Source organism: Salmo trutta, chromosome 10 (genome assembly GCF_901001165.1).
Source record: "Salmo trutta chromosome 10, fSalTru1.1, whole genome shotgun sequence".
NCBI lineage: Eukaryota > Metazoa > Chordata > Actinopteri > Salmoniformes > Salmonidae > Salmo > Salmo trutta.
Window position 1 is genome coordinate 27,539,600 of NC_042966.1, and position 17,539 is coordinate 27,557,138.

The 17,539-nt window shown below is 41.9% G+C and overlaps 2 protein-coding genes across 3 annotated transcripts in view; one reads left to right on the forward strand and one right to left on the reverse strand.

Annotated features, from left to right (window-relative positions):
- The window catches only part of desi2 (desumoylating isopeptidase 2), a 58,022-nt gene extending 55,000 nt beyond the window's left edge, over positions 1 to 3,022 (reverse strand). Inside the window, exons 1-2 of the mRNA XM_029765191.1 lie at positions 2,743 to 3,022; positions 2,077 to 2,266 (exon numbers count right to left, since the gene is read on the reverse strand). Coding sequence (XP_029621051.1) covers positions 2,077 to 2,266; positions 2,743 to 2,771 — 219 coding nt within the window. The 5' untranslated portion in view covers positions 2,772 to 3,022. The remainder of the gene's footprint in view (positions 1 to 2,076; positions 2,267 to 2,742) is intronic.
- Positions 3,023 to 7,328: 4,306 nt separating this feature from the next.
- The window catches only part of adss2 (adenylosuccinate synthase 2), a 31,764-nt gene continuing 21,553 nt past the window's right edge, over positions 7,329 to 17,539 (forward strand). For both annotated transcript variants that reach the window (XR_003879750.1, XM_029765195.1), the window contains exon 1: positions 7,329 to 7,595. Coding sequence is in view for 1 of the 2 variants with exons in the window: in XM_029765195.1 (XP_029621055.1) it covers positions 7,398 to 7,595 (198 nt within the window). In the remaining variant the exon portion in view is untranslated. The remainder of the gene's footprint in view (positions 7,596 to 17,539) is intronic.

Consider the following 17,539-nt stretch of genomic DNA (forward strand, 5'->3'; position numbering starts at 1 on the left):
AACTGACCATCCTACCGATCCTCGACTTCGGCGATGTCATTTACAAAATAGCCTCCAACACTACTCAACAAATTGGATGCAGTCTATCACAGTGCCATCCGTTTTGTCACCAAAGCCCCATATACTACCCACCACTGCGACCTGTATGATCTTGTTGGCTGGCCCTCGCTTCATACTCGTCGCCAAACCCACTGGCTCCAGGTCATCTACAAGTCTCTGCTAGGTAAAGCCCCGCCTTATCTCAGCTCCCTGGTCACCATAGCAGCACCCATCCGTAGCACGTGCTCCAGCAGGTATATCTCACTGGTCACCCCCAAAGCCAATTCTTCCTTTGGCCGCCTCTCCTTCCAGTTCTCTGCTGCCAATGACTGGAACGAACTGCAAAAATCTCTGAAGCTGGAGACTCTTACCTCCCTCACTAGCTTTAAGCACCAGCTGTCAGAGCAGCTCAAAGATCACTGCACCTGTACATAGCTCATCTGTAAATAGCCCATCCAATCTACCTCATCCCGATACTGTATTTATTTATCTTGCTCCTTTGCACCCCGGTATCTCAACTTGCACATTCATCTTCTGCACATCCTACCATTCCAGTGTTTAATTGCTATATTGTAATTACTTTGCCACCATGGCCTGCCTTACCTCTCTTATCCTACCTCATTTGCACATGTTGTATATAGATTTTTCTACTGTATTGATTGTATGTATTTTTAATCCATGTGTAACTCTTTGTTGTCGTATGTGTCGAACTGCTTTGCTTTATCTTGGCCAGGTCGCAGTTGCAAATGAGAACTTGTTCTCAACTAGCCTACCTGGTTAAATAAAGGCGAAATAAAAATTAAAAATGAAAGCTCACCGCCATTGGACTCTGTGGAGCAGTGGAAACACTCTCTCTGGAGTGAGGAATCAAGCTTCACCATCTGGCAGTCCAAATCTGGGTTTGGCAGATACCAGAAGAACGCTACATAGTGCCAACTGTAAAGTTTGGTGAAGGAGGAATAATGGTCTGGGGATGTTGTTCATGGTTTGGGCTAGGCCCCTTAGTTCCAGTGAAGGGAAATCTTAACACTACAGCATACAATGACATTCTAGATAATTATGTGATTCCAACTTTGTGGCAACAGTTTGGGGAAGGCCCTTTCCTGTTTCAGCATGACGATGCCCAGTGCACAAAGCAAGATCCATACAGAAATTGTTTGTCGAGATCGGTGTGGAAGAACTTTACTGGCCTGCACAGAGCCCTGACCTCAGCCCCATCAAACACTTTTGGGATGAATTGGAACACCAACTGAGAGCCAGGCCTAATCGCCAAATATCAGTGCCTGACCTCACTAATGCTCTTGTGGAAGCAAGTCCCTGCAGCAATGTTCCAACATCTAGTGGAAAGCCTTCCCAGAAGAGTGAAGGCTGTTATTGCAGCAAAGGGGGGACCAACTCCATATCTTGGAATGAGCTGTTTTCAACGAGCAGGTGTCCACATACTTTTAGTCATGTAGTGTATCTTAATCTGTAGTACAGCACCCACACATCCCATACGACCAACCAAAACTTCAAGGCTGTTGTCCTGTGTTATGATACTGATGATTTGTTGGGACTGATTGTTTGTACACCGAGGTAAAGACAGTTTCAAGTTGGATATTTGACAGATATTTGCGCTTTCAGACCTCAATAGCTTTCAAACCACTTGAGCCACAGACTCCAAATAAGTGTCATGATGTTGGAAAAATTGCGCACAACATTGTACAGGTCTTATTTTCACGATTTGGACGTTAATTCGCTTTGCAAAGCTAATTAACATGTGGAAATGTGAGCAGCATTTTGTATTCCTAGTTGAATTAGTTATGGAGCGTAAAAAAGTAAAAAAAACATTTTTACAATCGAATTTCAATAGCTCCTTGGTTATGTGACCTACTGACCTCAAACAAGGTTCAGAATGCCAACTCCCCTTACCTACATTGTTATAACAAGGCTGTTCCCCTTTGAGACCTGATGCGTATACGGGTACGGCCCGGCGTGAGATTTACACCCTCTCCCCCGGATTTTCAAGGGCCAGGGAGAGGGCCAGGGAGAGCTCACCGGACGCTGCTGAAACCGCAACACTTTCCAGGGCTTGGGCCCCTCTCTCGGGGCCAACTGGTTCCAGGGCACCCTTCCCTTCACAAGAAAAGACAACTCTCCCCGGGGCTCCCGCCAGCTTCCCCCGGGATCTGTCGCGTTACCGCTCTGGATGCCTCGCGGCGACCGTCTCCGCCAGTCCGTGGACATTCTGAAATTAGAAAGTTTGAAAAATGTATGTAAAAACATATGAGATGAAAATGGACAAACACATAACCAAAGAGCCATTGAAATTAGAAATACTGAAAAACATAGAAAATTCATGTAAAATCATGTGAGATGAAAATGGACAAACTAAAGGGTGTGCAATGTGTAGGCCCACTGAGTGTACATTCTGAACTTTGTTTGAAGTCAGTAGGTCACATGACCAAGGAGCTATTGAAATTCAAAAATGTTAATAAATAATTTAAAATAGTGCAAGATTTAAATCAACAAAAACAAAGTGTGTGCAATGTGTGTCTATGCCAACGGGTTAGCTAGAACCAATTTTGAAAGTTTAGGAGTAATGGTTAAAGAGATATTATAATTTGAAAATGTAGATTTGTCACTATGTTGACATAAGTGGACATAAGGAAAACTACAGGCGAATATCCAACCTTAATCTGTCTTTACCTCGGTTGTTTGTACCTTGTAGAATAGATGGAGCACAGTTCCATCTTGTTGTCGCGTCGGGACAACAGTTGCTAAATGTATCAGTTATCATAATCGGCTTTACCTCATTCTCCTAACCTGCTATGTTAATTATTCTAACCTGCTACGTAAAGTCACTTCTGTCCGTAGCTGGGTTAGGCATGGTTAAAATGCTACAGTTGTCAACAAACCATCAGTTTCACCACACCCGTTCCAAAACGAATGCAACGCTAACCCGGTTCGCCCAGGCATTCATCGAATCCCCTCACTCTGACTGTTGTTGTGGCGCTAGTGGGCATGTATGTGTCATACACTGTCTTTCAGATTAGCGTCACGGCAGCAACACTAGACTCGTATAGCATAGTAGTTCTATCGTTTTCGGATTTTGCCTTCAAAATAAACATCCGCGGTAAAACGCTACTGTATATGTATAATAGGAAATCAACATGTTTTGCAGTTTAGCATAGTGTGTAATAAAAACATACTATAAAAAAAAACGATGTATGGGGGGGGGAGGGGGGGGGGTTGGGGTCAAGAGAGCATTACTACTTTCTATAAAATGAAGATTATTATAAAGTAGAGCACATTCAGAAATGGTTGGAGTTTAAGTAAATGAATGTCAGGAACATAATAACCTACTGGTATAAAATATAGAATAAAAAAACAAACATTATTTTGATTGTATGATTCTTGTTTATTTACTTGTGCTATTGATCAATTATGCAATATAGAAGTGTAATGTTTACAAATTTACATTAGAAATGCCCATCCAAGAAGGCTCAAGGTCATTGGCCACAGATAAAATGACTTCAAATCTTGTTAAATCTACCGTAGCTTTGATTGGAGTGATCATGTCAACATCATAATTTCTAAATCTTAGCTAGCAAGCTAGACAAGCAGTCATCATCATGAATCAAGTCAACAATTTACTGGAAAATCCTTTTCAATCCTTGTCATGTGAAGAGAAATTATAGCTAAAACGTATCGGTGTTCATCGGCCATTGGACATAAACATTACACAAGAAATTGGAAATCACAAATTCAACAATGAGTGGTTTGGAAGGAATCAGGAAGGAATTGCTAACTGCAAGCGTTGCAAAGCAATCACTAGCCTGCTACTCAGTGGAGAGGGTGTGTGGTCCAAGTCTGGGTTTAAGGGTCTCTTTTCAAGGATAAACATTCACATGCAACACCAGGGGCCAGACAAGGTTGAATACATTGTCAATCCAGCATGACTTCTGCTGTGTTCAAAACAACTGGAAACTCAGAACTTGTAAATCTCAGACTTCCGTGAGTTCAAGACAACTGGGAACTCTGAAAAAACTAGTTCCAACTGGGAAAATACGTTTTGAACAGTAATCCAACTCAGAATTCCAAGTCGGGAACTCGGGCCTCTTTCTAAAGCTCCGACCTGAAAATCACTGATGTCATGATTCAACCTTGTTTTTTTCAGAGTTCCCAGTTGTCTTGAAGGCACCATAAATCCAGAGAATGCTAGACTTTGATGACAAAAGTTGCCCACAAAAAGGACCGCCGCGCTACCTTCCCTTATGCCATAGTTCATACATCTCAATTGTCAGTAGAAACCACATTTGTTTAAGCAAGCCAGCTATATCACCTACATTTTTAAAAAAGGCAGTAAATGAAGCTGAATTAACTGTTTCGCTGCCAGACAAGGCTCCACTGATAGCCAGGTGTAAGGATTCACTCCATGGTGCTGTAAAGAAAGCTCTGCTGTTGGGACAGCTTTATGTAGGCCCTAACAGTTTGTGGGCACCGTTTGTCACCATTATAGTGCAATTAATGTATTGTTTAGTGTTTTGTGGTGTAGTGGCTTTGCTGGCCCGCATCTAAAAAAAGTTTATTTTTTTGCCCCACCAAGATTTACATGCTAAAATCGCCACTGCAAACAATACACTATCAAACAGTTCCTCACATGCAACTCTTCTAACGTCAAATACCTTATTTCTTGTCCATGCAATAAGCAATATGTAGGCAAAACCAGTAGACTGATAAGAACATGCATTATAGAACACAAGAGGGCTGTAAGGAGAAATGACCCTAAATCGCCTATCGCAGGTCATTTCTCAAAGGCCGGTCACCCAGTCTCTTCCATATCCTTCTGTGCTATACAGCAAATAAAGCATTCACATAGGGGTGGTAATCTTGAATTAAGTCTTCTCCAGACAGAATGCAGGTGGATGTTTTATTTAAAAACTATCCACACATCAGACATGAATGAAAAATTGTTATTGAAGTGTTTTCTGTAACTGGTATATTGCCTCTTATTTGTGTTCGATACCCAATCTAGTGGTGTCTCTAGAGCCCTACTCTTACAATTCTGTGTCATTTATTCTGAGGAAACGTTCACATGGTATACTGTATGTATATTCTGATCAGTGGAGGCTACTGAGGGGAGGACGGCTGAATTGGAGTCAATGGAATGGTATCAATCATGTTGGTTGATACCATTCCATTGACTCCATTCCAGCCATTACTATGAGCCGTCCTCCCCTCAGCATCCTCCACTGATTTTGATGCATTTTCTTGCCCGATCATGTGACATATGCAAGCTTCATTAAAATAGAAACCACGTGTGTGCCAACAATTTACACTGATGATGGCCTGAGGCTGAAACGTTTATTTTGTTTTCACCTTTTATTTATACACATTTATTTATACACATTTATATGCATTCAAACCTCAGTTTTTGACAGTGTGTGGTTCTCTATTTCTTTCAGTGTTATATTCGTACCATATAGTGTCCAGGCACCCCATTTTAAGCTGTTGTAGGGCAGTCCAGCCTCTGAATTGACTCTTCTTTTTAACTGTATGCAAGATTTTCTTCTGTGTTGTCTTAGGAATTCAGCATTCTCTGTGTTGATCTCTCCAACCCCCATTGTCTCACCTCTGAGAAGCGGAGGTTACATCCTGTTGGTCTGATATCTGATTGGAGATTAACTTTACAATAATACTATTGGTCAACCATTTTTTTTAAATCCAAACAACTCAGATGCTTACAAAAGTGTCTTAGATTCATTGTTATTTATTTTTTGTTCTTTAACTTCTGTGGTGGGATACTTTCTTTCTCTCTCAATCTCTCTCTCCTCTTTGGTATTATTGTGTGGACAGTAGCTACATTTGCAAGCCAGCCAGCCAGCCCGCCCATAGAGAGAGCATTGCATTGTGGACTTTGTAGTCGACTTAAACTGCAACAGACTTCCACAACGATTTTCACATAAAATACAATTGTATTTGTCACATGCGCCGAATACAACAGGTGTAGACCTTACCGTGCTTACAAACCCTTAACCAACAATGCAGTTTTAAGAAAAATTAAGAAAATATTTACTAAATCAAATAGCCATAGTCATTTGATTAGCTGTTCCGCAATTTTATGGCTTGGGGGTAGACGCTGTTAAGAAGCCTTATGGACCTTGGCTTGGAGCTCCTGTACTGCTTGCTGTGTGGCAGCAGAGAGAACAGTCTATGACTAGGGTGGCTGGAGTCTTTGGCAATTTTTAGGGCCTTCCTCTAACACCGCCTGGTATATAGGTCCTGGATGGCAGGAAGCTTGGCCCCAGTAATGTACTGGTCCAAATGCACTACCCTCTGTAGCGCCTTGCGGTCGGAGGACGAGCCGTTGCCATACCAGGCGGTGATGCAACCAGTCAGGATATTCTCGATGGTGCAGCTGTAGAACTTTTTGAGGATCTGAGGACCCATGCCAAATCTTTATCAGTCTCCTGAGGGGGAATAGGGATGTGACCTGCCACACTGCCAGGTCTCTGACCTCCACCCTATAGTCTGTCTCATCGTTGTCGGTTATCAGGGCTATCACCCTTGTGTCGTCTGCAAACTTAATGATGGTGTTGGAGTTGTGCTTGTCCACGCAGCCGTGAGTGAACAGGGACTAAGGAACAGGAGGGGACTAAGCACGCACCCTTGAGGGGCCCCTGTGATGAGGATCAGCATGGCAGATGTGTTGTTGCCTACCCTTACCATTTGGGGGAGGCCCGTCAGGAAGTCCAGGATCCAGTTTCAGAGGGAGGTGTTTAGTCCCAGGGTCCTTAGCTTAGTGATGAGCTTTGAGGACACTATGGTGTTGAACGCTGAGCTGTAGTCAATGAACAGCCTTCTCACGTAGGTGTTCCTTTTGTCCAGTTGGGAAAGGAAAGTTTGAAGTGCAACAGAGATTTGTTGGGGCGGTATGCGAATTGGAGTGGGTCTAGGGTTTCTGGGATGATGGTGTTGATGTGTGCCATGACCAGCCTTTCAAAGCACTTCATGGCTACAGACGTGAGTGCTACGGGTCGGTAGTCATTTAGGCAGGTTACCTTGGTGTTCTTGGACACAGGGACTATCAGCCTACCTTATTATTATGCCAATCAGAAACATTTAATCATAAAAAATATTGTTTTCACATATTAGTGTTAACACTGTAACGTATAGGAATGAGTGGTTTTTGGTGGATTTTTCCTTTAATGACACTTATTTTACTATTATGACGGGACTTTTATTTTGAAACATTTCGAAATTCCGTGGAGGTCCTTTTTTTGCGTGACGCTGATGTCTTTCACGCGCGCGCAGAGCTAACTAGTTTGCAACCACGACTACCAAAACCAGCTTGCGGTGAAGAGAGAGAGACGCAGATGGTCATGTCGGAGAGTAAGAGCAAAGATGCGGTGCCGAACGGTGCAGCCCATAGCACTAGTACAGAGCCACACGTGGCCAGACCAAATATTGGCAACAGAGTGACTGTAGTGCTTGGGGCTCAATGGGGCGACGAGGGCAAAGGGAAGGTTGTGGACCTGCTCGCTCAGGACGCTGATATCGTTTGCAGATGCCAGGTAAATGATCATATATGCTAGCTAGCAAGCTAGCTGGAGGACATTCGAAACATGTGGTTGCGGTTACAAATAACGTGTAGCTAACTACCTAGCCTCTGGTCATGACTCTCAGTTCCATACACATAGTCAAATGACTAAGGCGTCTTCTTTAGGGGGGGAGTATTTTAAGTCAGAGCCGTGACGCTCGATGCACACACATCGCTTGAGGTACACATTTTGGAAACAAATTAGGACTATCTTTCATATCAGCGACAGATAATTTTCAAAAAAACAAAAGGTTAAATTGATACACCTCTTTATTGTGTTTCTACACAGTCATGTCCAGGTCACAACACTTGTTTACGGAAAACAGTGGACTAATGTTACAGTACCTGTACTAATTAGCTTAGTATCTGCGTCCCCGAACACCTGTAACTGTTACTGCTGTATAAACGGACGCCACAAATGTTTTGTCCCTAAAACATATTGTCGTCTGCAATTGTTAAACGATTAAAACGGTGTGAGGTGTTTTATTTTACATTTGTGTAAATATTTTGATGTGAGGTTAGAGGGATTTGTTTATATAACCGTACCGCAATTGCTAATCGATTCACGTTTAACGTTAGATGTAGTATTTCCAGAGCCAATTTGCCCTTTAAACAGAACATGTAAGGTTCTTGGAGTAACGAGTAACTCCTTTTGTCCAATATTGGTCTAATAAGATATCTGTCTCTAAGCTAACAAGTTAGCCACGGTTGTGTACTGACTTTAACTAAAAGGAGAACTAGCCCCGACGTAGCCAGCAAATTAAGTTAACTAACGTTAGCTAGTTAAAGCTGGATTTGTTGTAATTAGTAAACTAACGTTAGTAAAAATGTTGTTATCTATGTATGAAACATGTGGGTTCTGGTCAGACTTGTTAACTAGCTCAATTATTGGTTTGCAGTGGGTAACTAGTTATCTAAGCAAGCCAGACACCTAGCTAACGTTAGCTACTCGAGCAACCAAATAAATTATCGATGAACGTCAAGCACTGCGTTGCTAATGTCACCTTGAATTATATCGTATCTATAGCTAGCCAGAGCTAGCTACATTCATATTGCACGACTTAACACCAGATAAGATGGCCTAGTTTTGCATTTTCTTTTTAGTACAGTCTGGCATTGCAAGGTGATTCAGACTTCTAATACTGTTGCACGTACGGTGCCTTCGGGAAAGTATTCTGACACGTTGACTTTTCTAACATTTTGTTAAGTTAGACCTATTATAAAATTGATTTGATTATTTGTTTTTCCCTAATCAATCTAGACACAATGCCCCATAATGGCAAAGCAAAAACACATAAAAAAATTGCATAAGTATTCTGACCCTTTGCTATGAGACACTAAATTGAGCTCAGGTGCATTCTGTTTCCATTGATATTTCTTAATGTTTCTACAACTTGATTGGAGACCACCTGTGGTAAATAAAATGTACTGGACATGATTTGGAAAGGCACACACCTGTCTATACAAGGTCACGCAGTTGACAGTGCATGTCAGAGCAAAAACCAAGCCATGAGGTCGAAGGAATTGTCCGTAGAGCTCTGAGACATAATTGTGTCGAGGCACAGATCTGGGGAAGGGTACCAAAACATTTCTGCACCATTGAAGGTCCCCAAGAACACAGTGCCCTCCATCATTCTAAAATGGAATAAGTTTGGAACCACCAAGACTCTTCCTAGAGCTGGCCGCTGAGCAATCAGGGAAGGGCCTTGATCAGGGACGTGACCAAAAACCTGATGGTTACTCTGACTGAGCTCTAGAGTTCCTCTGTGGAGATGGGAGAACCTTCCAGAAGGATAACCATGTCTGCAGCACTCCACCAATCAGGCCTTTATGGTAGTTGCCAGAAGGAAGCCACTCCTCAGTAAAATGCACATGACAGCTTGCTTGGAGGTTGAATAAAGGGTCTGAGTACTTATGCAAATGTGATATTTCTAAAAATCTGTTTTTGCTTTATCATTATGGGGTATTGTGTGTAGATTGAGAGAATTTGTCTTTGTATCCATTTTAGAATAAGGTTGTAACATAACAAAATGTGGAAAGTGAAGGTCTGAATACATTCTGAAGGCACTGTACAAGCAAGTGCATCTCTGTGTCTACCTTCTCACCTGTCATTGAAGTATCAAGTGTCTAAAGACAGCAGTTAATGCATCTGACCAACTTTTGTGTGCGTTAAATGTGACTGTCAAAGAAATATTGGCAAGCCAACTAGCTAAGCCTATTCTGGGTTGAGTGCGTTCCACAAAACCATGGTGTCTGCCTTATGTAGACTGCATTTTGGCTGTTATCAGTTTCTTTGACTCAGTCTAGGGTCACCTTATCAATGTCATTGCAGTGTGGGTGTTTCTCATGTCTGTACAACACTGGCCTTTATAACTGTAGGTTTAATGTTCACTAGGCTTCTGTATTTCTTGTCCTTTCAGTCCTCTTCAAAAGGGTGACTCTGCTCAAGGCAGGATTGGAGAAGGTTCACATTTGGTAGCCTAGTCATAATTTATTGTGAAAGTTACTCAACTTTCCCCTGAAGCATACATATTTTCCAGCCTCTACTGTGAGCTCCACAATGTGCGGTGATCAGGCACGATGACACAAAAGACTAGGTCCTCAGGATCATTTTTATATAGAAGGACTGAAGCTCAGTTCTGGTAACTTTTTAAAAGGGCATTCAACTCAAATTAATGAAAAATAAAATTATGCTGACACCATCTAAAATGTAATTTCCACTTCCAGAAACGACCCCAGAAATTATTTTTTACATTTAACAAAATATAAATTCACCATGCAAAAATTAAGAATTTGACTAAATTACAGTTAATATAAGGAAATCAGTCAATTGAAATAAAATCATTAGGCCCTAATCTGTGTGAAGTTGCTAGATTTTGGCGGGAACTGGAACACGCTGTCGTACACGTTGATCCAGAGCATCCCAAACATGCTCAATGGGTGACATGTCTGGTGAGTATACAGGCCATAGAAGAACTGGGACATTTTCATCTTCCAGGAATTGTGTACAGATCCTTGCGTCATGGGGCCGTGCATTATCATGCTGTAACATGAGGTGATGGCAGTGGATAAATTGCACGAGATTGGGCTTCAGAATCGCGTCATGGTATCTCTGTGCATTCAAATTGCCATAGATTCAAATGCAATCATTTGGCTCCATTAACCTCTCTCGGGTATGTGGGACGAAATCGTCCCACCTAGTCAACAGCCAGTGGAATCGAGTGGCGCGATATTCAAAAACCTTAAATGCTATTACTTCAATTTCTCAAACATATGACTATTTTACACCATTTTAAAGACAAGACTCTCGTTAATCTAACCACATTGTCCGATTTCAAAAAGGCTTTACAACAAAAGCAAAACATTAGATTATGTCAGGAGAGTACCCAGCCAGAAATAATCACACATATTTTTCAAGCTAGCATATGTCACAAAAACCAAAACCACAGCTAAATGCAGCACTAACCTTTGATGATCTTCATCAGATGACACTCCTAGGACATTATGTTATACAATACTTGCATGTTTTGTTCAATCAAGTTCATATTTATATCAAAAACCAGCTTTTTACATTAGCATGTGACGTTCAGAACTAGCAAACATACCGAAAACTTCCGGTGAATTTACTAAATTACTCACTAAACGTTCACAAAAAACATAAATTATTTTAAGAATTATAGATACAGGACTCCTTTATGCAATTGCGGTGTCAGATTTTAAAATAGCTTTTCAGCAAAAGCACATTTTGCAATATTCTGAGTAGATAGCTCGCCATCACGGGCTAGCTAATTTGACACCCACCAAGTTTGGCGTTCACTAAACTCAGAATTACTATAAGAAAAATTGGATTACCTTTGCTGTTCTTTGTCAGAATGCACTCCCAGGACTTATACTTAATCCACAAATGTTGTTTTGGTTCAAAATAATCCATAGTTATGTTCAAATATCCTCTGTTTTGTCCATGCGTTCGGGTCCCTATCCGAACGTTGACGCGTGTCGTGACAAAAAAAAAAAATATTCCATTACCGTACTTCGAAGCATGTCAAACGCTGTTTAACCTCTCTGGGCCAGTGGGACGCTTGCCTAATCAACAGCCAGTGGAGTCGCGCGAAATGCAAAACCTCATAAATGCTATAACTTCAATTTCTCAAACATATTACTATTTTACACCGTTTTATAGATACACCTCTCCTGAATCGAATCACGTTGTCCGATTTCAAAAAGGCTTTACAGCAAAAGCAAAACATTAGATTATGTTAGGAGAGAACCCAGCCAGAAATAATCACACAGCCATTTTCAAAGCAACTAGATGCATCACAAATACCCAAAACACAGCTAAATGCAACACTAACCTTTGACAATCTTCATCAGATGACACTCCTAGGACATCATGTTACACAATACATGCATTTTTGGTTCGATAAAGTTCATATTTGTATATAAAAACAGCATTTTACATCGGCATGTGACATTCAGAAAATCTTTTCCCTCAAATGCTTCCGGTGAATCAGCGCTACAATTTACAAAATTACTATTCGAAAACATTGTTAAAATATAATATTGTCATTCAAAGACTTATAGATTAACATGTCTTGAATGCCACCGCTTTGCCAGATTTAAAAATAACTTTACTGGGAAATCACACTTTGCAATAAACGACGTGGTATGCCCAGCAAAATAGGCTAGGCTATACATGTTGGAGCCATCTTGGAACGATCAACCATCAAAAATACTATTGTAAATAAAAGCTTACCTTTGATTATCTTTATCAGAAAGCACTTCCAGGAATCCCTGGTCCATAACAAATGTAGTTTTGTTCGAAAAAGTTAATCATTTATATCCCAATTGTTAGCGCGCTCCGAAGGCTACTGAAAATGTACCGTGGTGAGTCGGACTTGTCGTCACGAATGTACAAAAAAATAAATATTTACGTTCGTTCAAACGTTGTATAACATAAATATTTAGGGCCTTTTTCAACCAGAGCTTCAATAATATTCCATGGGGACGGTTGCATTGTCTTTCAAAACGTTTCGAAAGGGGAGGGTAGCCATGGGCGGCCGCGTCATAATGGTAAATGGCCCTCCACCTGTGACCACGTTCCACAGCCTCTTTCAGTCAGTTTTGATAGTAGTAGACAAACCACTTCGTAAAGACTGGGGACATCTAGTGGAAGCCTTAGGAAGTGCTAAATGATTCATAAACCCCTGTGTGTTTCAATGGCAAATGTTTGAAGTGATATCCACACATCAGATTTCAGTTTCCTGTCAGGATTTGTCTCAGGATTTGACTGCCATATGAGTTCTGTTATACTCAGACACCATTCAAACAGTTTTAGAAACGTTAGGGTGTTTTCTATCCAAATCAAACAATTATATGCATATTCTAGTTACTGGGCAGGAGTAGTAACCAGATTAAATCGGGTACGTTTTTTTATCCGGCCGTGCAAATACTGCCCCCTATCCCCAACAGGTTAAAATACATTTTTATGCGATTTTTCTCGTAAAATAGCGATAATATTCTGACCGGGAGACGTTGTTTTTGTTCAAAGACTGAAAGAAGAAAATGGACTCTACACGTGCATGCGCACACCTGTGTCATGTTCTCAGATCGACCACTATCCAAATGCGCTACTGTTTTTCAGCCAGGGACTGCAGAGTCATCATTCAACGTTCTGGCGCCTTCTGAGAGCCTATGGGAGCCTTAGAAAATGTCACGTTACAGCAGAGATCCTCTGTTTTCGATAGAGGCTATAGAAGGCCAAGAAATGGTCAGAGAGGGCACTTCCTGTATGCAATCTTCTCAGGTTTTGGCCTGCCATATGAGTTCTGTTATACTCACAGACACCATTCAAACAGTTTTAGAAACTTTAGGGGGTTTTCTATCCAAATCAAACAATTATATGCATATTCTAGTTTCTGGGCAGGAGTAATAACCAGATTAAATCGGGTAAGTTTTTTTATCCGGCTGTGAAAATACTGCCCCCTACCCTAGAGAGGTTAACCTAAAAGAGCCATTCATTTTTCTCCCAAACGGCTCTTAGTTCATTAAGGCTTAGAAATGGAAAACCATGAGCAAAGTCAATGTAATTTAAAGCCTACCATTTGTCAGATAGTGAAATGAGTTAACCTGTTGGGGCTAGGGGGCAGTATTGAGAATTTTGGAAAAAATATGTGCCCGTTTTTAACTGCCTCCTACACCAACTCAGAAGCTAGAATATGCATATTATTGTTCAGGTTTGGATAGAAAACACCCTAAAGTTTCTAAAACTGTTTGAATGGTGTCTGTGAGTATAACAGAACTCCTATGGCAGGCAAAAATCTGAGAAGGTTTCATGCAGGAAGTGGCCTGTCTGACAAGGAGTCGTTCTTCTTGCCTCTGTTTATTGAAGAGTAAGGATCTTAGCTGTAACGTGACAATTCCTAGGGCTCCAATAGGCTCTCAGAACCCGGGAAAAACCTGAACGATGACGAGGCAGCCTCAGGCTGAAACACATTATCGCCTTTTCCAAGTGTCCCATTAGGTGACAATAGAATTAGGCGCGTGCGCGATTCGCCCCCGTGGAGTATTTTCATTCGGCTGTTTAGCTTATTGCAGATTCCCGGTCGGAATATTATCGCTTTTCTACGAGATAAATTGCATAAAAATTGACTTTAAACAGCGGTTGACATGCTTCGAAGTACGGTAATGGAATATTTAGAATTTTTTTGTCACGTTCTGCGCCATGCGCACGACCGTGATTTACAATTCTGATAGTGTCTAGAACGCAAGAACAAAACGTCGCTGATGGAACATAACGATGGATTATTTGGGACCAAACCTACATTTGTTATTGAAGTAGAAGACCTGGGAGTGCATTCTGACGAAGAACAGGAAAGGTAAGACCATTTTTCTTATAGGAAATATGATTTTGGTGAAGGCTAATCTTGCCGGGTGTCTAAATAGCTAGCCCGTGATGGCTGGGCTATGTACTTAGAATATTGCAAAATGTGCTTCATCCGAAAAGCTATTTTAAAATCGGACATATCGAGTGCATAGAGGAGTAATGTATCTATAATTCTTAAAATAATTGTTATGCTTTTTGTGAACGTTTATCGTGAGTAATTTAGCAAACTGTTAGTAAATTCCCCGGAAGTTTGCAGGGGGTATGCTTTTTCTGAACGTCACATGCTAATGTAAAAAGCTGGTTTTTGATATAAATATGAACTTGATTGAACAGACATGCATGTATTGTATAACATAATGTCCTAGGTGTGTCATCTGATGAAGATCATAAAAGGTTAGTGCTGCATTTAGCTGTGGTTTGGGTTTTTGTGACATTATATGCTAGCTTGAAAAATGGGTGTCTGATTATTTCTGGCTGGGCACTCTCCTGACATAATCTAATGTTTTGCTTTCGTTGTAAAGCCTTTTTGAAATCGGACAGTGTGGTTAGATTAACGAGAGTCTTTAAATAGCTGTAAAATAGTCATATGTTTGAGAAATTGAAGTAATAGTATTTCAAACGTTTCAAAAATCGCGCCACTGGATTCAAGTGGCTGTTACGTAGGTGGGACGAATTCGTCCCACCTGCGCCAGAGAGGTTAAACAACTTTTAACTGACTGAATTATTAGATGGCCTGCCACAAAAGAAAAACGCACAAAAAAATGTGCGCAGACCAGAATGAGTCTCTGTCCTCACTATATTGTTCCTGTGCTGAGGAATACCATCTTCAGAGAATGTTTATAATTTTTCTTCAGATAATCGATGTCTGGAGCTCAAAAAGCAATACATTGGAGTGTCAGCAACATTCATGCATGTGAGTTAAGTGCAAACAGCTTAACAGAGGGAAATAAAATATTTCGGAATATATACTGCTCAAAAAAATAAAGGGAACACTAAAATAACACATCCTAGATCTGAATGAATGAAATTATCTTATTAAATACTTTTTTCTTTACATAGTTGAATGTGCTGACAACAATCACACAAAAATAATCAATCGAAATCCAATTTATCAACCCATGGAGGTCTGGATTTGGAGTCACACTCAAAATTAAAGTGTAAAACCACACTACAGGCTGATCCAACTTCGATGTAATGTCCTTAAAACAAGTCAAAATGAGGCTCAGTAGTGTGTGTGGCCTCCACGTGCCTGTATGACCTCCCTACAACGCCTGGGCATGCTCTTGATGAGGTGGCGGATGGTCTCCTGAGGGATCTCCTCCCAGACCTGGAGTAAAGCATCCGCCAACTCCTGGACAGTCTGTGGTGCAACGTGGCGTTGGTGGATGGAGCGAGACATGATGTCCCAGATGTGCTCAATTGGATTCAGGTCTGGGGAACGGACGGGCCAGTCCATAGCATCAATGCCTTCCTCTTGCAGGAACTGCTGACACACTCCAGCCACATGAGGTCTAGCATTGTCTTGCATTAGGAGGAACCCAGGGCCAACCGCACCAGCATATGGTCTCACAAGGGGTCTGAGGATCTCATCTTGGTACCTAATGGCAGTCAGGCTACCTCTGGCGAGCACATGGAGGGCTGTGCCGCCCCCCAAAGAAATGCCACCCCACACCATGACTGACCCACTGCCAAACCGGTCATGTTGGAGGATGTTGCAGGCAGCAGAACGTTCTCCACGGCATCTCCAGACTCTGTCACGTCTGCCACGTGCTCAGTGTGAACCTGCTTTCATCTGTGAAGAGCACAGGGCGCCAGTGGCGAATTTGCCAATCTTGGTGTTCTCTGGCAAATGCCAAACGTCCTGCACGGTGTTGGGCTGTAAGCACAACCCCCACCTGTGGACGTCGGGCCCTCATACCACCCTCATGGAGTCTGTTTCTGACCGTTTGAGCAGACACATGCACATTTGTGGCCTGCTGGAGGTCATTTTGCAGGGCTTTGGCAGTGCTTCTCCTGCTCCTCCTTGCACAAAGGCAGAGGTAGCTGTCCTGCTGCTGGGTTGTTGCCCTCCTACGGCCTCCTCCACGTCTCCTGATGTACTGGCCTGTCTCCTGGTAGCGCCTCCATGCTCTGGACACTACGCTGACAGACACAGCAAACCTTCTTGCCACAGCTCGCATTGATGTGCCATCCTGGATGAGCTGCACTACCTGAGCCACTTGGGTGGGTTGTAGACTCCGTCTCATGCTACCACTAGAGTGAAAGCACCGCCAGCATTCAAAAGTGACCAAAACATCAGCCAGGAAGCATAGGAACTGAGAAGTGGTCTGTGGTCCCCACCTGCAGAACCACTCCTTTATTGGGGCTGTCTTGCTAATTGCCTATAATTTCCACCTGTTGTCTATTCCATTTGCACAACAGCATGTGAAATTTATTGTCAATCATTGTTGCTTCCTAAGTGGACAGTTTGATTTCACAGAAGTGTGATTGACTTGGAGTTACATTGTGGTGTTTTAAGTGTTCCCTTTATTTTTTTGAGCAGTGTATTTCATAGAACTGACATGCTTATGTATTTGGCTATGTCATCTCCAAACCAGCCCCCCCCCCCCCCCCCCAAAAGATCCACAATTTTTTTTGTGGATCTACACTGATCTCAAAAACATCCTCTGCAGAATCTTTTTGATGGAAATCCGTCGCTGTGACGGTGAACTTTAAACACAGATTTATGCGCCCCTCCCGTCACTATGAATTGATAACAGGTTGGCATAGCAATAATTCTCCACTCTGTAGCTGGTGCGCTGCCAAGGCTATAGGCATGTAAAAATAAACCAATTGAAGGTAGACTCGGCGAGATGAAGTTGCATGCACGAAGTTAACACAATCTCGGGTCAATTTCCGCAACAACTAAGCGTTGAAGCATGGAGGCTAAAACTGCTTCTTGAATAGAACTCCCTGATCACGCTTGTAGGCGATGTCATGACGACATTAGCTAGTTAAGCTCATGCGCTGAAACTAGTGATGCACCGATATGACAT